This window comes from Amblyraja radiata, chromosome 17 (assembly GCF_010909765.2).
Source record: "Amblyraja radiata isolate CabotCenter1 chromosome 17, sAmbRad1.1.pri, whole genome shotgun sequence".
NCBI classification, from domain to species: domain Eukaryota; kingdom Metazoa; phylum Chordata; class Chondrichthyes; order Rajiformes; family Rajidae; genus Amblyraja; species Amblyraja radiata.
Window position 1 is genome coordinate 9,216,698 of NC_045972.1, and position 26,629 is coordinate 9,243,326.

Here is a 26,629-nt window from a genome sequence, read left to right on the forward strand (position 1 = left end):
ATCAATTATAAGCAACTTTGTTTAAAATTTCAAACAATATTAACGAGAACATTCATAAAGTACAATAAGATAAAAATAACTTTAACGTTTTGCAATAAAGCCTAAAGAAAGATTATTATGCAGAGAATATCAAGCGGCTTAGACATGAGAAGGAGATAAGAATGAATAAGATAATTATCTAAATCTTGAAAGAATTCAAATCACCAGTAGAGTTGTCCTTTGACCATGGTTTTTTTGACAATGCAAATTCTTTAAAAATCATAAGTTAATACATCTTTATCTCCTCCCATAAAATAACACTTTCAGGTGAATAACATATTTCTATAGTTGTTGAAGTATAACATCAGTAATGAAGAGTTAACCAAATGAAAGATAATTATTACAATTTAGCAATAATTTAGATTTTTGTTCTACGGTTGAAAAGGCTAAACGAATTCCTGTTTGCGACTGTGGACATCCAGTCCAGACCATCCCATACATCATGAATGACTGCTCACTGAGGCTTTTCCCCAGTGGCATCAAAGCCACCCACCCAGTAACTGATGCTGTCATGACCTGGATGTCTACCCTTGATCTGCAACTTTAGGCTGTGCACGCCATATGCAAGAAGAAGCAGAATTCCAGTACGCAATATTGACAAGCATTTAATTCATTATATTATCTATGATTTCACAATGATCTAAAAGCAAGATTTAGATAGCAGTAAGACAATGTTATAAACAAGAATATTGCTTCACTGCTTATTCCAACTGGAAAAGCTTAGTAAATATGAATTGTCCTCCATGATCATTATTCAATGTCTCACAATTAGGTTTGGATGATTGGGCAGGATATCATTCCCAGAAAATGCCAATTTTCATGCTTTTACTCCCCCTCCCATGCACTTTCCCAAATCATGCGAAGCATTTGATCAGCCTTGTGATAGAAAAGAATAGGAAGTAATTGAAGAGAAATACTGTGTATGCATAATCCAAGAAGAAATATTGATTAATGTGCGAAACAAAAATGCTAAAAAAATATAAAATTAATTAATCGTAAAAACTCTCCTATAAACATAATTATTACGCCTATATCCTTCATTTTCTTCCTCAACTGAGATTTCTTCTCTAAAAATTGGAAGGACAAACAGCCAAGTCCATTCCCTCCCCACTCTACATTCTGCCTCATTTCCCAGAAACCCCCAGTTCTCACTATCTTTTTGAATCATTCTCCACCATGGCCATCACAATATCATTACTTTAGCAAAAATTGTCAATAGATGTTCCATCTTGGCTATCTCATAAGGTGACTGCCTTTATAGTTTATAGACTGCCTTTAATGTTTAATGTATCATTCTTAACTGTCACTATATGTCATGTTGTCACTTGCGGGCGGAGCACCAAGGCAAATTCCTTGTATGTGAATACGTGGCCAATAAAGCCCGTCCCATTTGGGCGACCTCTGAGGTCGTAGGAGGTTTTCGTCACTCTCCTTCATGGTAGAAAGTGGTCTCCGCATAGTCGAGGCTTGTACTAATCAAGAATCTGTCAATCTCTGCATCAAAAATATCCATTGACTTGGCCTCCACAGCCTTCGGTGACCCTCCCACTAGTAGAAACATCCTCTCCGCATCCACTATCCAGACCTTTCACTATTCAGTAAGTTTCAATGAGGTTCCCCCCCCCCCCCTCCCCCCCTCCTTATACTTCTAAACTCAGCGAGTACAGGCCAGTGCCGTCAAATGCTCATCATATATTAACCCAATCATTCCTGGAATGATTCTCGTAAATCTCCTCCGGACCCGCTCCAACGCCACCACATCCCGCCTCAGATATGGGGCTCAAAACAGCTTCCATTACTCCAAATGCATTCCGACCAGTGCCTTATAAAGCCTTAGCATTATATCCTAGTCCTCTCGAAATAAATGTTAGCATCGTATTTGCCTTCCTTATTACCAAAGGCAAGGCTGCAGACAGACTTCAGCAAGGCCTTTGATAAGTTCCTAGCGGTAGGCTACACTGGATGGTTAGATTGTATGTAACCCAGGGACCAACTGAACAATTACAGGATTTTTAAAATTATATATAAATATCAACAACAATTCAAACCAAAGGGGGCTTTTTTTTAAATTCAAATACAACTTAATAATTACAACCAACTGGAACTTTTTAAAGTAGTTTTATTTAGTACTGTTAAAACATATAATAAACAGACTTAAATCATATTTGTGGTTAAAAATGAACAAGGCCTTCAAAACATTGTTTACCATGAATAATATGGATTTAGAAAATCATTTTTATCAACACATCATGAAGTGAAAATTATGAGCAATCTTATTAACAGAGCTGTTACACTGATTATTTTTTAGATCTATTCAGCACTTCCAATGAACAGTAGATGGTCAATAAGTTAGTCTGCCACCTGGTTGATCACAGTTTGAAGGCTATTTTACAGCATCCAGGCCCTATACACATTATGTCATCAATCACTGTTGCATGTATGCACAAATTAACTCTGGAAAATCAGAATTTGTTAATATTGCTGCTCCATCCAATTCTATCAGCCGTTATGAGAAACCATTCCAGTTGGAAGAGAAAAGTTAAAGAATCACTATTTCAAACTGTTGTAATGAGCTTGCTGCCTTGGAAGGATTTTGATAATCGATTAAAAGAATACGAATGGCTGTGCAAGAATTGTGAAACTCAAGACACTTTAATTTGCTTGCCCATCACCTGATACACAGACACCATCTCAGCCCATATGGTTTATCTGGCTGTGCACTAGCATCTAATTACACCCACCTATGATTAGCGTAATAGTGAGAAATATAGTAAACAACAGAGGATCAAAGCCCAGTCTTGAGTTTATGGAAGGCAAAGCATTTTCTCCATTTTGTCTTTAGTAATCTTGCTGCATTTACATATTTCTCAATAAAGCAAAAAACACCACTATCTCAGACATGGATTCCATTCAAAGGGCACTCCATGAAGATCGAGAAACCTATGGTAAAACGTAATGAACATTTAATTATTAGGCACCTCTTGCAGGGATATGCAGTGTGTTTTCCAGACTATTAGCATGTCGTGGCCACAAAAGACTATTAGCATGTCGTGTCCTCAGAGCATTAATTGATGAACTCATAATCATTAAGGAATAAAATCAATAAAAATTAATGATCGGATGATTTTGTATATTTGTATTCTACAGATGCATAAAAAGAGCGCAAGATGTGAATAAATGCAGATAAGACAGGTTGAGCAAGTTATTAGATTTCAGTGCTCACCCAAAATTAGTATATATTTCTGACATGACAAAAAATTCTTCACACTACCTAGGTCATAATTTAAAAATGGCCAGAAATATACATAACCCATGCAATCCAAATCTGAACACGTTTTAGATTTCTTTTGTTGAGGAAATGTTACATTCAGCAAATGTAATTACTATCTATCAAAGTAGTTTCATAGAAATTGTTTAATAATTTCAAGTGCAGAAAATCCAGTTAATTTAAAAAAGCTGATGTATAATGACAGTGTTCTATTACAGATTAAGTTTACATCAGACTAGATAATAAAAGGAGTTACCCACCCATATATAGAACCCTCAATTTCTTTGCATACACAAGTTACCGCATAAATAACTAGATCAAAACTATATACACTTTTACCAAGTTTATTGCCAGCTTATCTTGTCAAGTTAACTAGTTTGCTCTCCCTTATACAAGTCTGACATTACAGGTAATCTCAGTTGGCAGCTGTCAACCCAATGTATGGTCGTGTCTCCAAGTGCACCCATGGTCACTGGAGGGAGTGCGTAAGGGATTGGCATTTAACCAAGTATACACTAATGAAGATGTGAAGTCATGGCCAAATTTCATTTGAATCATTGTACCCATTTAGTTCAGCAAGTCCCCCCCCCCCCCCCCTAAATACAAACAAAACCTGATAGAATAATATCTGAAAGTACAGTATAACATCCACTGAAAGAAAGCCAAAAATATTTTCAAGGAGTGTTAATATTCCAGTATACACAGCATCTGGTTCCATTGTAAAGCTTTCAGGTTAAAGCAGAGATGCACTGGTGAATTTAGGATACTCCGAAAATTAAAGGAGCATTTAATAATCAAGAAAGTTAAGTTTTTTTCTTCAAGTCCTCAAATCGGCGCGAGAGATCATCAAAATCGATATCTTCTGAAGCTGTAGAAGTGCCACCCACAGATGTTGCTGGTAAGGTGTCAGGCACAGAGGGCAACTCTGGTAGTGTCATGTTATCATATATAAAGTCGCTTGGGCCAGGAGCAGCAGGTCCAAACGTCTTCCGAGGTGCGGCAGTTGGGGCTGAAGGACCTGAACAAGAGTGACAACAATTAATGTAGAATGTAGGTTTACATCTGCTGATTTTAGCCCAAAATAAACCCCAATTCCATTACTAAAGCTATTAAACCAAATATATCTATATTAAACCAAATATATCTATACTTACCAGGTAACTTGGAAAAAGGCAAATGAGTGTCAGTACTGTTAACATCATCAATCTATGAAACAAAACCAATCATCAGAAACGCAGTCAATTTTAACAGCACAAATGTTACTGCGAAGTGATAACAGGGAAGCAAATGCAAGCAGCTGTGGTCTGCGTCAACATCTCTAGAAGGAGAGATCAATTTTACAAAGCATGCTTTGTTAAAGACTCTTGCTCAAGTGCCTGTATTAAGCGGTTGGTGATATGTTGAGTCAAGAGAGATGTTTAACTGCGAAAGAAGCACAGATCCAAATTATCTCTGTACGACCTAATCTACTATTCCAGTTCAATAGTCCATAGCATCTCACATTAAACAAATCATTCAGCCTGATTTATGAATGCATTCTTTAATGGCTCTTCTCAGTCCAACAAAAAGCCTTTACAATGGACCGACAAAGTGCAAGGGGTGACAAGAAGAGGTGCACGTTACAAACCAGGTAAACTTCGTAGCTGCAGATGACTAAAGTTCCAATAAATAACCTGGTAATAAATAGGGTCTAATGCCAGCCTTTCCCCAAGCACACATCTTCCCAACTCATACACACTTTACCATGTTCCGAACAAACATCTGATCAGTGAAACACCAATAAAGAACCTAGTGTTCACTGGCATAGTCACTCCTTCAACATAAGAAATAGAAAAGGTTAGTACCATTTATTTTTCAAAAGAGATGAGACGCCAATAAATTCTGTTTGGCAGAGTGATTTCTATCCATGACAGCAAGCATAGATAGATGGCTTGCTGCTGTTCACACAATCCAGGCATCATATTCTGTTGAGGTAATATCTAGAACCCTTGCAATACATTTTCCATTAGTCTACTCAGTCCCCAAATCAAATGTATTTGCTCTTTCTATATGTTTTCCAGACCTGCTTCCTGTCCACTGCTTACCACTGCTCTGATTTTTGCACATTTACTCACAGTTGACTCCCAATTCCAACTTAAAGCAATCAACCCTTTATCCGCACCCATCTTCCTCTTTAAATCCTGCTTCTGCATTATCAATTTCTCAAAAGAGTGGATTTCAATCAGAATCTGATTCAAAAATCAAAATCTGAAATCAGAGTCCAAAGACGGATGGCATGGTGGTGCAGCGGTAGAGTTACTACCTTACAGAGTCAGAGACCCGGGTTTGATCCTGACTACGTGTGCTGTCTGTACGGAGTTTGAACATTTTTCCCGTGACCGCGGAGCTTTCTCCGAGATCTTCGGTTTCCTCCCACCTCCAAAGACTTGCAGGTTTGTAGGTTAATTGGCTTGGTATAAATTGTCCCTAGGGGTGTCGGATAGTGTTAATGTGCGGGGGTTGCTGGTCAGTGCGGACTCGGTGGACCGAAGAGCCTGTTTCCGTGTTGTATCTCTAAACTAAATTAAAAAGAGTCTCAACCCAAAACATCACCTGTCCACTTTCACCGGGGATGCTGCCTGACCCGCTGAGTTATTCCAGCACTCTTTGTCTCTCCTTGGATTTCAATCACACTTTCACTTCCCTAATCCACCTAGCAGATTTTTCAACTTTGAAACACCCCAGGAAATGTTTCCACATTAAAGGCCATGAATCTGTTTGATTTATCAAACACATTAACTCAACAGATTGGCAAACACCAGGCATGATTTGCATTTATGAAAACTTTTTAAACTGACTGGTCAACTTTTTTCTTCAACAGCTTTCACATCGGCTATATGAAAGTTACACCACCAAAATAGACAATTCACCTACACTAGTGCATGAGAGCAAAACACATCTGCAAGTTCAAGTCAGCAGGTCAAGCAGCATCTGGGATTTGCAGATGTTACTTGATCCGCTGAATTCTCCCAGCAGTTTAGATTAGATTAGATTATTTAATGACCACACAGTCAAGCTGGTGGAATTCAGGTTCAGTACAGGATGTTACAAGGTGGGCTGATTCCCGTCAGACATAACATAAAACACAACATCTTACAATATACAGTTCATGCATGGGGAGGATATGTGCTGTTATCATAGTGTGTTCAGAATTCGGATTGCGTGTGGGTAAAAACTGTTTTTAAATCGAGATGTCTTGGCGGACAGTGAGCTGTAGCGCCTTCCTGATGGCAGCAGGTGGAAGAAGTGGTGTGCTGGGTGGGAGGGATCAGAGATGATTTTCTTCACCCTTGACACAGACCGTTTGTGATGGAGTGATTCTATTGATGGAAGGGGAGTGCTGATGATTTTGGATGCTTTGTTAACTATGCGTTGTAATTTATTACGGGAGTGAGTGTCTAAACTGCTGAACCAGACTGTAATTGATGAAGTGAGCATGCTTTGGATGATGGCTGTGTAGAATTTGATTAGGAGGTGTTTCTTTACTCTAAACTTCTTGAGCTGGCGGAGGAAGAAGAGTCTCTGGTTGGCTTTTTTGTAGATGTGATTTGAATTGATTTTCCATTTGAGGTTATTGCTTATGTGGGTGCCTAGAAATTTGTATGAGTCAGTGGTGGATATGGGTTCGCCTGAGATGAGTAGGGGGGTCTTGGGTTGTGCCTTACGTCTGAAATCAATGATGAGTTCGTGTGTTTTTGATGTGTTAAGTGAGAGGTTATTATCTGTGCACCAAGTGACTGCTTTGTGTGTTTGAGTGCGGTATTCTGTTTCATTATTATTCGAGATGAGACCTATGATGGTTGTGTCATCTGCATATTTATAAATTTTAACTGAATTATGCTGGGATGTGAATTGGTTTGTGTAGAGTGAGAATAACCAGGGGGACAAGACGCAGCCTTGAGGGGCTCCTGTGCTGAGGTGCAGGGGGAGAGATATTGTGTTATGTATCTTCACCCTCTGTTGTCTGTTCCAAAGGAAGCTGTAGATCCAGTGACAGATGCAGGGGTCGATGTTCATGTCCGTTAATTTATGGAAGAGTTTAACCGGGTTGATGGAGTTAAATGGAGTTTGATATTGCTCCAGATCCCAGCATCCTCACTCCCGTATCTCCAAGGTGCCTGACCGTGCTTGTATTCCAAGCCTGTTCCAACCTCATTTCATTTCATTTAGCTGCTCCGTCTTCAGTTTCAATCCTCCTGCTACGTTATGATATCCCAAAGCATCCTACTGCAGAATGTTGACACCCATATGACCACCTATCTCCTGAAGTGTTAAGGAATTGCACTTTCTGAATGTTATTGTTAAGAGTTGTAAATATATAAATGTATCCATTTAGAGCTAAATGACAAATTGTGCAACATTTTGAAAAGTTTCACTCAAAATATAACGTCTGCAATCTGCGTCTTAAGTATAAGTTTACACAAAATCTAGATGCTAAGCATTACATAAACAGGGTTGCTAAAGATTTTCTGAAATCACAAATCGAAACTTTGAAATTATAGTCAATTATATATGCAAATATTCAAACTTGAAGCATTTGTGAAGCCATTTGCCATTAAAACATCAGAGGCTTAAGTGTGCATTTAAAGCCATGCTAATCATCTTTTGAATCTCTCCCTCTTGAGCACAATGGAAGGAATAATGACTCCATAACATCATGCAAGCTTAATGGTTAATGACATGGATGAGGGGCAATGACATTAACAATGTTAATGGTTGAAAGCACAAGTACAAGTAAAACAACATCTTTCCTGAATATCCATTCTCCCTTTGTCCAGACTTGGGTCTGCTCCTGCAAATGAATCTCAGCAACTTACAGATTCATATGTTGGAGGTTGCATTGGAATTGGAGGTGGATTTCCTCCAATGTTTGGAGGCTGGTAGTTGTTGAATGGCTGATAAGTGTCCACTGAGAAACCATTAAAATCATCCTAGGAGAAACAAAAAGAGATATCTCAACCAAATGCTAAGCAACCCTTGCCACCCCAACCTATCGCTAGTGTCCAGAATAACACCAACATCTCATGTATACATCAAGTCGAAAAATATTTTAAAAAACAAACCAAGCAATATTGCAGGCAGTGGAGCAGATCAATGCTCTGTAGTTTTGTACAACAACTAGTCATTAATAATGGTGGACAAGTAAACAAATTAGAGAAAGAGGAGGTCTTTCTCAACTATAACAGACCCCAGGATGCAAGTGCTAAAGAAAAGCCAAGGCATTTGATCAATCGCCACTTTCTCCCAAGATTCCCACCATCACTGACGCTAGAATCCAGAAAAATTGGTTCACTTCATAAGACATCAAGAAATGGCTAAAAGCACTGAATACATCAAATCAGGATATATGGTTCAGATATTGCCACACCAATAAACAGGCTAGCACAGTTACACAATGGCCGACCAATGGTGAAAGTTGCTCAGATACAGTGGCTTGCAAAAGTTTTCATACCCCTTGAACTTTTCCACATTTTGTCACGTTACAACCACAAACGTAAATGTATTTTATTGGGATTTTATGTGATAGACCAACACAAAGTGGTGCATAATTGTGAAGTGGAAGGAAAATGATACATGGTTTTCACATTTTTCACAAATAAAAAACTGAAAAGTGTGGCGTGCAAAGGTATTCAGCCTCCCTGAGCCAATACTTTGTAGAACCACCTTTCGCTGCAATTACAGCTGCAAGTCTTTTGGGGTATGTCTCTACCAGCTTTGCACATCTAGAAACTGAATTTTTGCCCATTCTTCTTTGCAAAATAGCTCAAACTCAGTCAGATTTGATGGAGAGCGTCTGTGAACAGCAATTTTCAAGTCTTGCCAGAGATTCTCAATTGGATTTAGGTCTGGACTGACTGGGCCATTCTAACACATGAATATGCTTTGATCTAAACCATTCCATTGTAGCTCTGGCTGTGTTTAGGGTCGTTGTCCTGCTGGAAGGTGAACCTCCGCCCCAGTCTCAAGTCTTTTGCAGACTCTAACAGGTTTTCTTCCAAGATTGCCCTGTATTTGGCTCCATCCATCTTCCCATCAACTCTGACCAGCTTCCCTGTCCCTGCTGAAGAAAGGCATCCCCACAGCATGATGCTGCCACCACCATGTTTCACAGTGGGGATGGTGTGTTCAGGGTGATGTGCAGTGTTAGTTTTCCGCCACACATAGCGTTTTGCATTTAGGCCAAAAACTTCAATTTTGGTCTCATCTGACCAGAGCACCTTCCTCCACATGTTTGCTGTGTCCCCCACATGGCTTGTGGCAAACTGCAAACGGGACTTCTTATGGCTTTTTTTCAACAATGGCTTTCTTCTTGCCACTCTTCCATAAAGGCCCGATTTGTGGAGTGCACGACTAATAGTTGTCCTGTGGACAGATTCTCCCACCTGAGCTGTGGATCTCTGCAGCTCCTCCAGAGTTACCATGGGCCTCTTGGCTGCCTCTTTGATCAATGCTCTCCTAGCCCGGCCTGTCAGTTTAGGTGGACGGCCATGTCTTGGTAGGTTTGCAGTTGTGCCATACTCTTTCCATTTTCGGATGATGGATTGAACAGTGCTCCGTGAGATGTTCAAAGCTTGGGATATTTTTTTATAACTTAACCCTGCTTTAAACTTCTCCACAACTTTATCCCTGACCTGTCTGGGGTGTTCCTTGGGCTTCATGATGCTGTTTGTTCACTAATGTAATGTTCACTAACAAACCTCTGAGGCCTTCACAGAACAGCTGTATTTATACTGAGATTAGATTACACACAAGTGGACTCTATTTACTAATTAGGTGACTTCTGAAGGCAATTGGTTGCACTGGATTTTATTTAGGGGTATCAGAGTAAAGGGGGCTGAATACTTTTGCACACCACACTTTTCAGTTTTTTATTTGTAAAATAATTTGAAAACCATGTATCATTTTCCTTCCACTTCACAATTATGCGCCACTTTGTGTTGGTCTATCACATAAAATCCCAATAAAATAAATTTACGTTTGTGGTTGTAACGTGACAAAATGTGGAAAGGTTCAAGGGGTATGAATACTTTTGCAAGCCACTGTATGTCATGTTCACAAAGAGCGCAGAGCACATCTAGCTTATTAACCAGTTAGTCTCAGTTTAACATCAGCATATTGACGGAAGCCGTCAATAATGGCGCTGTTAAGCGCTACTTATTCACAGATGCTCAGTCTGCATTTCACCAGGATCTTTTCACATCAGATCCAACCTTAACCATGATCCAAATATACAGCCAAACTGAATTCTTCAGGCAAGATGAGAGCGACTGCCTTTTACACCAAAGGCTCAGTGCGGTAATAAGGTTAAAGTGAAGTCAATGAGCAAAGCAAAAGCACTTCAGCGGTTGAAATCATACCTTGCACAATGAAATATGAATACGTTGATTGAAGGTCAATCATACCAGCCTAGGACATTGGTGCAGGAATTCCTCAGGACAGTGTCCTAGACCAATGGATTACAGGTCCACCACCGATTTTCCAGCACCCTGGATTTCAGCGCCTTGCTAGATAAGCCATTTGCCGGACCAACAGATGTCATGTAATCACGGTACAATACACTTCTGATCCACTAATTATCCACCTCCCGTATCTCTAAAGTACCAGTTAACTAATTATCCTTGGAAAACCCTGATGAGGACTGGATCGCGAGCGATCCGCGAGGCCGAAGCGACACTTTCCCGGCAATACTTCCAGGCCGACCCCCCGCGCAACTGTTGACCAACAATGGCCTCCGAGGGTAGTCCAACGATACTGGAACAGTCTGCCTAGGCCACCGGGGAACCGAGACATCAGCCCACAAAGTCAGCCTTGGGAATTGGCTATGGGAACAGATCCCTGGGTCTGGATAGGCTGGAGCTCCAGAGCCCCAACGAAGGGGGCAAATCTGACCATCAATCGGAGGTCGGCTATGGGAATGGATCCACCGGCTGCAAAGGGCATTTTAAATCTGCAGATCGACTGTGGAACTCCTAATGAGGTCAAGATCAGCCGCCTCACCCGGCCTAGGCACCACAATTTTGGCAGGACTTCCGGAGAATCCCCCAAATAAACATAATAACATGGCATTAATAATAATTTAAAAATTAATTTCTCGACAAGAAACATCACCTATTCGGTTTCTCCAGAGATGCTGCCTGACCGACCGCTGAGTTACTCCAGCATTTTGAGCGTATCTTCAGTGTAAACAAGCATCTGCATTTCTTCTTATGCACTCCAAAGCTAGCTCGGTGAGGGCATTATTTTTTACACACCACAAGAAAAGTAGAAGGTGCATCTTCAATTCTTGAAGTGATTCGAGAGTTTGGCTATGGCATGAATCAACTCCTACCTCAGAAAAACTTGGTGTATCAGAAGGAACTGCAGACGCAAGTTTATACCAAAGATAGACACAAAATGCAGGAGTAATTCAGAGGGTCAAGCAGCATCTCTGGAGAGAAGACATGGGCGACGTTTCGGGTCGAGACCCTTCAAAAGAATAGTGAATTCAGTCTGCTTGGTCACAGCCATTGAAGACATCTATACGCGCCGCTGCCTCAAGGTGGCAGCATCTATCATCAAGGATCCTCACTACCTTTGTCATGCCCTCCTCTCGCTGTTACCATTGGGCAGAAGGTACAGAAGCCTGATGTTAAACACCACCAGGTGCAGGAGCAGCTACTTTCCCAAAACTAGCAGGTTCTTGAATCAACCCGCACCCTCATTCTACCGTAACATCAGAACACTACGGACCGTCTCTCACAGGTAGAAAGTACAAACTCTGTACAGGCAGCACCTGTAGTCAGCATCGAACCCGGGTCTCTGGTGCTGTAAGGCAGTAACTACTGCTGCGCCACAATGCCTCCCACTTTGCCGCCTTTTTAGAGACATTCAGTAGATTTAAATGGATTAATCTCCAAGTCATTGTTGTATATATTTTGATTGCCTTGCAATTTTCTTTACAACAATCACACACACACACACACACAAACACAGAGATTTAATTAGAAAGATTAAACTGTTTTCAATTCATTTTTGGTCATCCAATGAATTCCCAAAGTCAGAATGAGGGTTGATGACAAATTGGACCCCGTATAATCTCCACGATATAAGGCAAACAGGTTGGAAATTCAGGTTTTCAGTAACTGAAGCTCTAATTTAATGAAAAATAAAAATCTTACACGTGAGATGATTAGCCAACATCAGTCACTAAATTAGAAACACAGATCAATTAAATATTCTATTAAATTTGGTCGATAAAAAAACAATAAAACATTTGGCTTTGAGCTAAGTCAATAAGCCAAGATTTACAGCTAAAAAACGTAGCTCACTCAAGAACAAAGTTTCTGACTATGGAAAGGAATCATTTATGAAGCAGGAATGTTTAATTAACACAGATGATTTAGATTCTTACACTTCGTCAAAACAAAGGCTCAGGATATATCGAGACTACCACATGTATCTGATGAAAATCTTTTAACTATATCCAAATACAACCTGGATTTTAATATACAGCGAACTATTGAGTTCTTTATAATCCATCCAATACATTATGACTTTGCATAAAAGCACAATTAGTTTATAATCACAAAGTGTCAATAAAATTCAATTTAGGTTCCATATTTGAATGATCAAGGTTACAACCATTGCTTTCCTAGCCAGTTTCTCATTATTTACTGCACCTTATCCAAGTTGCTGAATCTCCTAGCCCACAATATGCTATGTTTTCTGGTTCACATTTATTTGCACTCTGAGGACCTCCAAATTCACAAACAACATCCATTTGTTTAAAGTACTTCATTGTCCCATCTTTCTTGAGCATCTCTCTCTCTGCTCATAATTGATGGTCATGCCTTCTTCAAATTCCTTCTTACATTTCTACTTTCTACTCCATTTTTTTGGATGTTCTTAAAACCCTCATAATGTTTCCCCCTTCGTCGTCTTATCCATCTTTTGACTGATATCTGGTTGGTTTTATTACACTGCTGTATTAATTCACTGCCAGCAATATCATATAAATCTAGTTTAGTTAAGAGATGCAGAGTGGAAACAGGCCCTTCGGCCCACCAAGTCCGTTTCGACCAGTGATCCCCGTACATTAACACTATCCTACACACACTAGGAACACTGTACATCATACCGAGCCAATTAGCCTACAAACCTGTACGTCTTTGGAATATGGGAGGAAACCGAAGATCTCAGAGAAAACCCAAGCAGGTCACGGGGAGAACGTACAAACTCCGTACAAACAGCACCCGTAGTCAGGATCGAACCCGGGTCCCAGGCGCTGTAAGGCAGTAACTCCACCGCTGTGCCACCGTGCCACCGTGCCGCCCATGTAAAGGGAGAATTAAAATTTGACAGTCGCTGTTTAACAACTTACGGGTCCTTTTCTTGGAGGGTAAGAGAATGGTACAGGTGGTACAGGCATTGACATGATGCCTGCAGTGGGTGCTGTGAATCCTCCACCACCTCCTCCACCAGGTCCACCTTTTTTATCTCCATTATCAACATCAATCAAATCGGCTTCCACTCCTACTGGAACTTCACCCTAGAAATGAAAATAAAAAGCACTTTAACTATTGAATCAGTATACAATTTCATTCAATAGAGCACTCTTAAATCCTACCAATTTTAACAGTACGTGTCGCAACAGAAGAAACATGCACAGCGTAATATTTGTCATTAGGTGCACTTAGTTAAGCATCGTTGAAAGGATCCAGGGATTTAACAGAATGCTATCAGAGATAAATTAACGAGTTCAGTTATGTGCAAAGACTGCACAAGTAGATCAAAAATGAAAACAAAATACTGGAAACACGCAAAGGAGGCAGCATCTGTGGCAAGAGAAATAAGATTTAACATTTCAGGCCAAAGACCCTTCATCAGAAGTGGAAAACAGAAAAGAGAGGGTGAGAAAGAGACGGATAAAGCAAAAGGAAATATCATTGATAGGATAAGGTTGGGATTGTTATAGTGAAAATATTATAGAAATAGAGAGTAAACAATTAAGGGGTTCACTTTCAAACAAACTACTTCAATCAATCACTTACAACTCAACATGGATGATTATGTACCCTATTGAAGATGTTTTATAAGAGACAGAATTAGTCAGATGAACTTTAGATATACATACCATGACAACAGAATCAGGTTCATATGGAACATTATAGTTCTTTGCAATCTCGATTAAGTATCTCTCCACTAGGATTTTGGGAGGTGCTTCAACACTTAACTTGAGCATGAGCTGAAAGTGAATGGAGTTGATATCAAAAAGGAATAAAAGCATTAACATTCAGGTAACTATCATAGCAAATTATAAACAAATTAGTTACTATCCATCAAACCTATCCATAACTTAACTAACAAATTTATACTGGGGTAATTTTAAGTACATCTCATTTTTATATCCAAAGCATTGTAAAGAAAGTGACTGAAAGCATTCTCGAGAGGTCAGAGCAATCTGAGGGGGGAACTGTTAACGTTTTGTTCCTTTACATGGGATGGTATAGTCAGGTGCTCCTTCAAGTGGACTTCAAAGATTTCACGGCCCAAAGTTGAAGAATAGGAGAATTCAGGGATAGTGTGCTGATGTTTAAAAACAGATTATATGGTCATTATGGCTTTGTTACCTTTAGGCATTGATATGAGTAAAGTGATTTTCCTTTATTGGATCAATGACCACAATTCAAAATGAATTCACTATGTAAAGCAATGGAATGTTTCAATGTCATGAAAGGCATGATATAAATATTCCCCCTTTTTCTTCCTACATTGAGAATACTAAACACTTTGACTGAATACAATTTTTGACAATAATGAAGCATTTTAAAAGAAGATTAGACTACACGTACCCTCTCATTCACAGTTCCTATTTGGTTTGTTCTGCAAAGTTTTCCATATTCCTTACTATATTTGGCACAGAGCTGATCGGAAACCTAAAAGAGAAAATGATTTTGAAATATCGTTGTCGGTCCAGAGTTGCAGGAAAATGAAATGTTCTATACAATCTGGACACCCCCCCCCCCCCCCCCAAGTCCCCCTGAAAAGGTTGCGCTTATGCTGGGTGAAACAGCAGATCACAACCTCATCGGGACTTCTGCGACGATAGGCAGATCGAATTTGCCCCCTGCGGTCGAGGCTCTCGAACTCCAGCCCGGGCAGAGCCGGCAGATCTGTTCCCATAGCCAACATCCACAGTTGAATTTGTGGGCCGGCATCTCAGTAACCCCGCGGGACAGGCAGCATCTCTGGATAGAAGGAATGGGTGACGTTTCGGGTCGAGACCCTTCTTCAGTAGACATAAGTCTGCCAGTCTGAAGAAGGTCTCATCCCCATCCCTCCCCCCCCCCCCCCCCACATCAGCCACTCCTGAGGCTGTTTTTCTCTGTTGGTCCAGCAAAAAGGATATGGAAACAAAAATGCCGGAAAATCGCTGGTGGATTGGTGCTTAAAAAAAAATCATATACTCAAAATAAATATGTAAATTACTAATATTAGCAAAAATCCCATTGTGCTGCTTGAAAAAAAAAGGAGACTGGCTGTGCTTCAAGCCTGAACTCTACTCATCAGACCCAGATTAAAACTTGATGAAGATTGCCGCAAGGTTCATGGGTCTCAGTGTCTATTCTATAACCACTGTCTACCTTTAGTCAAAAAACAAAATCCTCAAGTGCAGACAACTAACGTAAAAAAAAAAATCGAGATATGCCAAGCTGAAAATTTAAATAAATATTATTAATTTGTTATTTCTTATGCTAAACAAACTCTAGTGTAGTTTCTCACCACATTCTCTACTGCACGTATCTTTTCTGCACATATCTAGCAGATCTGCTGCCTCACACTGTCAGAGATTCAGATTCAATTCTGACTTTGGTGCTGTGTATGTGTGAAGTTTGCATATTTTACCTGTGATTGTGCAGGATTCCCCCAGGTTATTGTGTTTCCTCCCACATTCCAAAGATGTATAGGCTGGTAGGATAATTGGTCATTGTACATGACCCTTAATATGATGGTGAGTGATCGAACCTTGGGGGAATGAATGGCTTATTCTCTATTGTATCTTGATCCAACCGACCAAGATGCCTCACTCACTGGGGTTCTAACCTGACCCTCACCTATGCTCCTACTAAACAATGCTTCACAAACGTTATATGTTTTTCTTGCAAATCTCTCATGCACTTCATTTACAGCCAAATCTGAAATCAAATAACATCCTTAACTGTATAATAAAGCATTGATAACGTTAGCATGGATTAGAATCCGAGCATGCACTTTGTCAGTTAGTAAAGAATAATGTAACATGAAAATGATAAAGGAATGTACAAAGCTTACTGCTTTCCACATTAGTTTAGAGATGAGAAAGCAAAGCTGCATGCCAACTGAGCTGTATTTGCTACTGCTTGTACATTAAACTAGACAAGCTAATATCAATCAAGCCTTGGACCTACAAGTTTAAACTACAAAATAATAAAACTAAAGATACTAAGACCAATAAATCTAGCTATAAGCAGCACAAATATCTAATTCCAGACACAAGCATATAAAATACACACAGAAGCACAGGACTATATTATAACTGCACTATCTCCATTCCCGCTACTTACTATTTTCAACTCTACTACTTCTGAAGGCAACCTTAGGGCAGCCCAGATTAGTGTAGAGATTGCCTCTGCCAGACCTGCATCCAGTTCCCTGAATGAAAGGGGGTAGATGGAGATTGTGAATTTGTAATCCAGTTAAAAGGAATACTTACAACTCTAAGTTCAACTACTTCAGTCTGTAACCGTGGAGCAGCCCAAATCAGAGTGGATATTGACTCACTGAGACCAGTGTCAAGTTCTCTAAACACACACGTAGAAGAAAACATAGATTACAAGAGAAAATGTCATGCAATGAGCCCCCCAGTGTAATTAATTAAATAATACACCAATAAACTTTTTCAGATACATGCCACACTGTAAATAAAGTTAATCCAATTGCTGACAAACCTCCACTTACCTGTCAGCCAATGAAGTGTGGTCTTCTTCAATCCAATGAGCAAAGGGAACAAAGGGAATGCTTAGGACCTGTGTGAGGAGCAACTGTAGATGCTGGTTTAAACTGAAGATAGACACATAAAGCTGGAGTAACTCAGCAGGCAGGCAGCATCTCTGGAGAGAAGGGTGATGTTTTGGGTCGAGACCCTTCTTCGGTCTACTCCAGCTTTTTGTGTCTATCTTCAGTTTTAAACTAGCATCTGCGTCTGGCTTTTTGTGTCTAGCTTAGGACCCACTCTCAATCTAGAGTATGAAATCGTATACGTGGAATAGCTATTGGGAACTATACTGGAACCACTAAGCAGAATCTGCAATATTATTCACTGGGACACCAAGTTGTAAGGTTCTCGTAATATCAAGATGGAAGAATTTCAGATATATTTAACTGACATTATTGGGCGAAGAACAATTTTTGGTGAGAATCTAGCATATCTAAGAAAATATTAAATTACTGTTTCCCAGTTTACCAAGTTCGCCCTAAAATCATCTAATTTATTGGTGCTTTCCCCTCCTTTGCCTCCAAAAAATAGTCAATAGCTGGAATATGACAATAGATGGGCATTAACTGGGGTCCATTCTAGGTGATTATGAACAGGTTGGCAAGGATTTTGCCATTAGCAGCAAAATGACAGTGTTTAGTTTAGAGATAGTGTGGAAACAGGCCCTTCGGCCCACAGAATCCAAGCTAACATGCGTTCCCCGCACACTAACCTACCTTAAACACACTAGGGACAATTTACAATTTTACCAAAGCCAATTAACATACCCTCAACCCCTTTTCTACTTTCTAATTTTATACTAGCCTAAACTGCAGTAAATCCAGCAATGGTAAAACTGACTTGTACCACATTGGTAAAACTCAGTTGCACCACATTCAATGAAGTAAAACGCACTCAGGCTTTGCTAGAGCAAGCATTCTGCGTGAAAAATTAAAATCAGCTATTTGAATTACGAGATGATACGATAGAACTTTATCTATCCCTGGAGGGAAATTGGGGAGGGCAACAGTCATAAAACACAAAATACATGAAACATGAAATTAAAGTGACAAGTGGTATTTGGGGATGTGCAAAGGCTGGGGAGGGGAGTCAGTCTACCCCATGACAGAAGGGGGAGGAGTTGTACAGTTTGATAGCCACAGGAAAGAAGGATCTCCTCTGGCATTCTTGGTGGAATCAGTCTGTTGATGAAGCTACTCCTCAGGTTGACCAGTGTGTCATGGAGGGGGTGAGCTGTATTGTCCAGGATGCTCCGTAGTTTGAGGAGCATCCTCCCCTCCAAGACCACCTCATATGAATCCAAGTCCGCCCCCAGGACGGAGCCAGCCTTCCTGATGAGTTTGTTAATCCTATTGGCATCCGCGACCTTCGCCCTGCTGTCCCAGCACACGACAGCAAAGAAAATGGCACTGGTTACCACCGATTGGTAGAACATCTGCAGCATCTTACTGCAGACTTTGAAGGAGCGGAGCTTTCTCAAAAGGTACATCCGGCTTTGTTCTTGATTTCATTCCAAATATACTTTGGTATTGCATCAAGGGAATGACAGGCTATCATTAAAAGCGTTTAACTGTGGCTGTACAGCACAGGAACAAACACTTGGAGCCATTATGTCTGTGCCGAACACAATGTCCAATGTCAGTCTCCCTTCAACCTCTAGTGTTGCTGGAAAACAATCCAAGTTTGTCCAACCGCTCCTTGTGGCCGTTACCTCCTAACCCAGGCAACATTCTGGTAGACGACTTCTGCATCCTCCTGAAAGCCTCCACAACCTTCCTGTTATGGGGTGACCAGAACTGTACACAATAATCTAAATTTGTTCTCACCAGTTTTATAAAGCTACATGACTGACTCTTACACACAATGCTTCGACTGAAGGCAAGCATACTACTCTATCTACTTGCGTTGCCACTTTCAGGGTGCTATGGACTTGTGCCCCAAGATACATCTGGACATCATCGTTGCTAAGGGTTTGCTATTAACTGTATATTTTCCCCTTATGATTAATCTCCCAAACTGCAATACCTCACACTTAGATTCATAAACAAGGAATTTCACACAAAAAAAGTCAAAATGAAGTATCTGGGATTTGGACAAAGGCAGCTGATAGGTGTTTAATGAAGGTATAAAAGCCATGATCATGAAAGAGTAACATTTTATATGGTGACTGATGTGACAACCAGGGGACACAAATGGACAGAAGATACAGTGAAGAGAATAGACAATTCTGTTGCAGAAACCTTTCAAACATTATGATGACAATATTCAGAAATTCTAGATAAATTAATTGTATTTCAGAAAGAAACATGACAGTTAAATACTTTATTGATAACAAATCCTGCAATAATGCTGTTAGTTTTATGAGGATTTTTTTCGCACCTCACAGAAAATGTGAGGAGTTTGTCCTACGACAGCAGTATTATCGTCATCATGGTTTGCATAGTAGGTTAATATAATTCATTCGGTACTTATTGGCAGAAATGCAAACACTTGTGCCCAACACTGTTACACTAGCTTTGTTCTTTTTTCCAACAAAATACCTTGGTTACAAATTTAAAGCAACCATAATTTTTTGGTTGAATTAGAATAAATGGTTTTCTATGCTGGTTTTGTAAACTGAATTACTAATTTAGAGTCGCACTAAGATTTTGCTTGTTAGCCATTTATGACAATCAATAACTACACAAGACTGGGACAAAAATATAAATGTAATGTTTACATACTTCATTGATTGGATCATGCCAAATCGTGCAAGCAACAAATCACAGTACAATTCCAGAATCTCCATGGCTTCTACCAAGTAGTCCTCTCGAATGATATGCTCAACACGGATCCGCGCCCGCTCATCCTTCCCAGCTGCAAGATAATCTGCAATTTCCTTCCTGGCTTTTTGAGCTAATTCAGCTGCAAGAGTAATTCAGCAATATCAAATAGAGCAATGTTCTTAATGAATGCAATCTTTTGTATTACACTTATAATTTATTGATAGGCTTTCCCAGGTAACAAATGGGTTGTTTTAAGCAGATAACCATAAGCAGAAGATAGACACAAAAAGCAGGAGTAACTCAACAGGACGGGCAGCATCTCTGGAGAGAAGAAATGGGTGACGTTTTGGGTCGCAGATATCCTTTGTCCATTAGTCAGAAAATACACAAGCCACTCGATATAACCATACCTCCACAGTATTGTAACAAATAGTATCAAAAGCACACTTGACTTACGTCAAAGAATAATGACCAAAGGTGGAGAGGTAGAGGAGAAATTATGTGTAGGAAAGAACTGCAGATGCTGGTTTATTTTGAAGGTAGACACAAACCGCTAGAGTAATTCAGCAGGACATGCAGCATCTCTGGAGAGATGGAATGGGTGACATTTTGGGTCGAAACCCCTCTCCAGTCTCTCAAGAGAAATTTAGCTCTTAGGACTAAAGAAATCAAGGGATATGGGGAAAAAGCCGGAATAGGGTACTGATTTTAGATGATCAGCCATGATCATATTGAATGGCGGTGCTGACTCGAAGGGCCGAATGGCCCAATCCTGCGCCTATTTTTCTATGACCCGAAACGCTACCCATTCCTTCTCTCCAGAGATGCTGCCTGGCTCACTGAGTTAGTTCAGCAGTTTGTGTCTACCTTTGAGAGGAGAAACTAGTCCTGCTGTTCCCAGGGACAAAATTATGTATGTATGTCAGACATTTAAATTTAATAATATTATGGGAGCTCAATCGTACATATGGGTGTCCCTAAGTCTGGTGATACCAAACCCAGGGATGACCTGTATTATTTAACTGAGGCCTACAATATAGTGCAAGAGCTAGACCATCATGCAGCAATTTATTAAATAAAGGCTTTGATACTTCATATCCATCAACTTTACAAAATGTTTAATTAACTGAAGTACTACGATCACAAAGATGATGGTTATTCAAAGTCATTTCAGAAAATCTGTCATAATTTCATTAAAAACACCTACTTTTCTTTTTCTCCAGCAGCTTAAGCCGATTGATAACTAGTCTCAAGTTCACCCGTAAACGCTCAGATCGAAATCCTGCCCGCAGCATGACTGGATCTTCAAAATTGAATCAACCTAACGAAGGTAAAAGATGAAATTTAAACGTCATAAAAAGGTTTGTATATTCATCTAATTTCAAAGTGAGTTATATCTATGATAACAATTTATACTAAATAAAAATTAGTTTCAACATTTGTGTTTTGTTTCTTTCTATTTCCTTGTTGGTTCAACTAATCAAATGCCATGCTGCAATTTTTGCTCATCTTATCAAACCCCAACACTGCACACCCATTTATACCTTTATACTTCATTCTGAATATCACTATCTTCTTGTCGGCAGACAAAAATGCTGAAGTTCTTCAGAAGAAAAATTCTTCAGAAGGGTCTCGACCCGAAACATTGCCTATTTCCTTCGCTCCATAGGTGTTGCCTTGAAAAGGCTGAATTAAGTTAAAAATATAAGAAGATATTAAATTGGTTCCTGGGCTAGCTTACAGCTGATATTTAGTCTCAAATTAGGCTTGCCTCAGGTTGCTGTGTATTGAGATAATGAATGACTTTAAAATGCGTCTAGCATTTGACAAGGGAGGAAACCCAGATAAATCCCAGGAAGGGGTATTGGGAAAAATGTCCAATGCCTTTGAGGTATGCAGTGACTGATGACTTTGATATGTAAAGTCCTTGTACCATATGCCAAGATGCCTTTGATGAGACGAGACCACTCAGGCGCATCCTGTAGTAATCTTTATTCTCTGTACCTCTGGCCATGACTAATGTTTGTGGAATGTGCTAAGGTGACAAAAAACACTATATAATACCATGTAATTCTGTTGTTCAGGGAAGTGGACTGAGGACAGTGAAGTGTCTGTATTGCTCACTTGACTAGAGTTCTCCCTCCCTTCCATCGGCCGATATAGTAAAGTTTTGAACTGGTCTACCAAACGTTTGTGAGTTGTCTGTTTATTAAGAAGCGAACCTGTTTAGATGTTATAAAAGTAACTTTTTCACCCTCACCTGCTGAGTTTCTCCAGCATTTCTGTCTACCTTCGATTTTCTAGCATCTGCAGTTCCTTCTTAAACTATCTTCTTGTCAGTTTTTTTAGATTTTCTTCATCTCTCAATCTCTATCAACATACACAAAATCTACAAATTGCTCACCCATCCACCAATTTTACTTATTTTTGGAAAAGTATGATAGCATGTACCTTCCTTATATACATTTTAAAGACCCTTGAAAGCACTATAGTCTTCAGTTCAATACATTTAAAAAGTACAATATGGAAAAATGCCATGTACTTCCATTCGAGTACATTTAATCATGTATGTATTCTTTTTCTCCCCTTATCCTATCACTCTTTCTTTCAACTAATCTTTCATCTAACCCTAACCACTGACATCAATAAAAAAACCACAGCTAAAATCCTGTCCAAGCAGCGCAAAGGATCAGTAGCGGGTAATAATAATAATAAATTTTATATTTAATGGGCGCCTTTCATACAAAATCTCAAGGACACCTTACATAGTAATCGGAATAAAAACATATAATCGGAGTAAAACAAGTAATTAAAGACATCACAATGACACAAATTAAAAACAGAATTCAATCCAAAAACAGAAAATCAAAAACACAGTGTGAAGAGAGAGCAGCGGCAACCAATTCGTGCCAGCGTCCACTCTCCCTTCACGGCAGCCATCTTGGACACAGACCTACAAGACTACAGTTAGACAAAAAAAATCATCCCCCCACAGTGGATAGCACTGTGGAGGAAGGCACAATGTCCAGTCCCCACCCCTTGTTCACCCCAAAGTCAGGCCTATTGGGGCCACCGCAATTGCCTCTACGGAGGCCCGATGTCCCTGGCCGTTCTCACCGGGTGGTCTTGCCCCGGCGTCGGGAGAGTCCTTTCGGCGGCTGGGCCACTTGGAACGGCCGCTTCTTGGTTGGAGCCCGCGGCTGCCGAAGCCGACAAGGCCGCGCCGGTTTGGCGCTCCTAGGCTCCAGATGAAAAAGTCGGCGACCGCTCTCCTCACTGCCGCCTTGCCGCCTCTACGCACTCCGCCTCTCCGCTCCGCAAACCCGCAGCCCGGAGATGTTGCTCACGGCGGTCCAGCTCGCCAGAGCTCCAGCGCGGCGACCCAGGCAAGGCATCGCCCGCTCCGCTCCGCTCCAGCGCTCCAGCGCTCCAATGCAGTGCCGCCACCCAGGCCGAGGTGCTGGGTGGTTCCCGCCAAGAAACGGCTCTCCAAGCCCGCTGGTAGGCCACGACGACGGGTCGACGGGCAGCCCGGAAAAAAGGCTGCCACACCGACCAGGTAGGGACCTATAAATAAAGTAACACCTACCCCCCCACATTAAAAGACCATATCCCCTACAAACAAAAAAACAGGACTCACTAAAAACTAAAAAAAAAACGAATTTAAGACGGACGGCTGCTGCTAGCAGCCGTTCACCAAGATGGCTCCTCCTCCTCGTTAGAGTAGAGTGTTCTTAATGAATGAGGATTGTTAATAGTCCTCAACCTTAACTCTAGATCTCATTGTCTGAAGTCAATCAAATTGTGCTAGATGTAGTTTGGTAATATCAAATCCTGACATCAACAGCTGAGAAAGTGGTCAACATCCATAATGAAAATCCCTTGGGGGTGAAGTGAGTGCACAGAATAACCCAATGCCCAACCCCTGAAGGACATTTCTGCCAGATTGAGCCCACGGTAGATGGTAAAAGACCAAACAGCCCAAACTACTCCATTTCATCAAACTACTTATCAATTAATTCTGTCCAAAAAAACAACTGTCGCGAGGACAATATAGAACAAAATATCAATCTATCAAATAAATGCACAATATAATCTCTGCTTATGAAGGCCCACAGCACCTCCTGGATTGACAGCTGGACTGATAAATGTATGGACAGGCTGTTTCACATGACACATGATGATAGATGCCAGTATTCTTCAAATAATAATTTATGTTGTTTTAAGGAAAGCTAGAAATCCTTGTTACTGTTTCCTGAGCAGCTTTACAGGTGATGAAATTTATTTTACATTCTATTCTCATTCATAAATTTAAATAGATGAGTAATGACCATTAAAGTATATGTCAGAAGAAATAATCTGTCTCACAATAGTCTATTGGTTACCTTTGCTATTTGAAATAGGCCTGATAGCACAATCTTACTATCAAAATGTTTTCATCATCACCACTGTTGATGTGAACTTGTATCTACAAAATATGTTCTTCATTCCTTCAAGTGATTGCAATGACTCAATTTTTTGGCCCACTGCATAATCACAAAATCAATTTAGACATAGTTGTAACAAAGGACAGTAGATTTGGCACACTGAAGTCCTATAAACAGGAATGAAATACCTTTGAGGTGAACTAAAAGTTAAAAAAGACTGAAGATGCTGGAAACCTGAATTACAAAACATAAAATGCTGGAATAGTCAGCAGTTCAACCAACATCTCTGGACGAGAAACAGTTAACATTTCAGGTCTGTGATGTTTCATTAGAACAAGGGGGGAAAAAATACACATTTTATGTTGCAGACATGTGGGAGGGGTGAAACAAATATAGGAATGTCATGTGATAGGGTGAAGACGAAGAGAATCTAGACGACAAAGAAGAAGGGTTTCGGCCCGAAACGTCGCCTATTTCCTTCGCTCATAGATGCTGCTGCACCCGCTGAGTTTCTCCAGCTTTTTTGTGTACCTTAGATGACAAAGATGTTGGTGATATCATCTACAAGAGGGTTGTTAGGGCTTGGTAATGTTACAGATTTATGTGTTTTGGGTATTATTTGAAGAATAACTATTGGCTTTATCCTGACCTCCAACGGACTGAACTTAACCTCATAGCTTGTTAGACTTGCATATATTTTGCACTTAGGTCTCTTAAAATGGGAACACAATGAAAGAACTCTTCCTTGAGCCAGAAGACCCACCTTACGCGATCCTCGCCAATGTTAGAAATAAACCCATAGTTTTGCTTCAGTATATGATATTGTTATATAACCTCCACTTTAAAACCACTAGGTTTTAACTACAACCTTTTATTCCAACAAAAGAATGGGAAGTTTTTCAAGACAATCACCAAAACAAAGTTCTGGGTTCGAGTGGTTACTCCAGCAAGTTTATTACCCTTCCAGGTGGGGGGGTGGGGAGTGGATGGGGATATCAAACTAGATGCGATGTTCAAACTTTACACAAAGCGATGGGCTTCCTTAACAGTCGATTTTTAGGCCTCAAAAGTGTCGAAACACGGAAATGAGTTCAGAGACATAAACAAACGGCAGTCATTAAAATCCTTGAGGTCTCGCTGCCGAGGCCCGGAGCTCCCCTGTGTCGGGCAGGGGAGTCTGGTGCGTGGGTGCTGGCGGGCCCTCAGCCCCTTACTCCGTCCCTTCCCCACCCCTGCCCCCTCGCATTCCTCACCTCACCTGTCCTCCTGGCGTCCCGACTGCCGTGACCAAACTCCTAGTGATGTCACCGGTCACCTGACGCCAGGGCCCTCACTGCCGGAAATGACGCAGTGTGCCTCCGCAGGCCATCGCCGGCTGGCGTTGCTACGCAACCGGCTGCTGCTGCTGCTGATGAAGAAGAAGTGGTTCAGCGTTCATGGTAACTCGATACAGGTTACATTTTACTTTGTAAAGTCCAGGATAACGCTAACACTGTCGCGTAATAGAATTGAATGGGCCTGATAGGAGAACTTGCCTGAAGAATTGTTATTGAAATGTGATGTTCCAGACCGAATCGTTTCTGCTCTTTGTGTATGAAGGAACTGCAGATGCTGGTTTATACCGAAGACAGACACAAAATGTTGGAGTAACTCAGCGGGCCAGGCAGCAACTCTGGAGAGAAGGAATGGGTGACGTTTCCCATTGGTCGCGTCACCCATTCCTTCCTTCCAGAGATGCTGCCTGTCCCGCCGAGCTACCCCTCCTTCCTATCTGACTTCACTGAACTCCTCACACTTGCCTCATCCCTCTCCCCACGTCTGCTGCTACTTGGTGACTTAAATATTCACATGGACTCCCCCACCTGCAAGCTTGCATCTGAATTCGCCTTTTTACTGGACAACTTCTCTCTCACTCAGCACGTCACCTTTCCCACCCATGACAAAGGTCACGTCCTTGACCTGGTCTGCTCCACAAATCAACCGGTACTCGACCTCCATCCTTGCCTCTTCCCCCTCTCTGATCATAAGCTTATACGGTTCACCATCCCTTCTCCGACACCTCGCCCCCGCTTCCTCC

General features: G+C 40.8%; 1 protein-coding gene across 5 annotated transcripts; it reads right to left on the reverse strand.

Moving 5' to 3' along the window:
* Positions 1 to 2,141: 2,141 nt before the first annotated feature.
* Positions 2,142 to 25,886, reverse strand: ist1 (IST1 factor associated with ESCRT-III). 5 transcript variants are annotated; one of them, XM_033035715.1, is made up of 10 exons: positions 25,806 to 25,886; positions 21,333 to 21,446; positions 20,084 to 20,264; positions 16,930 to 17,017; positions 15,178 to 15,261; positions 14,460 to 14,570; positions 13,707 to 13,874; positions 8,164 to 8,277; positions 4,462 to 4,513; positions 2,142 to 4,325 (listed from the first exon to the last, which is right to left on the reverse strand). In XM_033035715.1, exons 2-10 carry the CDS (start codon positions 21,418 to 21,420, stop codon positions 4,111 to 4,113), a joined length of 1,101 nt encoding a protein of 366 aa, XP_032891606.1. In that variant the 5' UTR covers positions 21,421 to 21,446; positions 25,806 to 25,886; the 3' UTR covers positions 2,142 to 4,110. The 5 variants fall into 5 exon arrangements, with proteins under 5 accessions (XP_032891606.1, XP_032891607.1, XP_032891604.1 ...); XM_033035716.1 differs by lacking the exon at positions 16,930 to 17,017 and adding an exon at positions 17,079 to 17,166 and having other exon boundaries at positions 4,462 to 4,468; XM_033035713.1 differs by lacking the exon at positions 16,930 to 17,017 and adding an exon at positions 17,079 to 17,166.
* Between the last annotated feature and the right edge of the window lie 743 nt (positions 25,887 to 26,629).

Bases quoted from the DNA above. Each gene is read 5' to 3' on its own strand.
- ist1 (XM_033035715.1), bottom strand. From the start codon at position 21,420: ATGCTGCGGGCAGGATTTCGATCTGAGCGTTTACGGGTGAACTTGAGA. The intron at 20,265-21,332 runs GTAGGTGTTTTT...TTACTCTTGCAG, and splicing joins GCTGCTGGAGAAAAAGAAAA to CTGAATTAGCTCAAAAAGCC. The intron at 14,571-15,177 runs GTACGTGTAGTC...ATTCACTTTCAG, and splicing joins TAGGAACTGTGAATGAGAGG to CTCATGCTCAAGTTAAGTGT.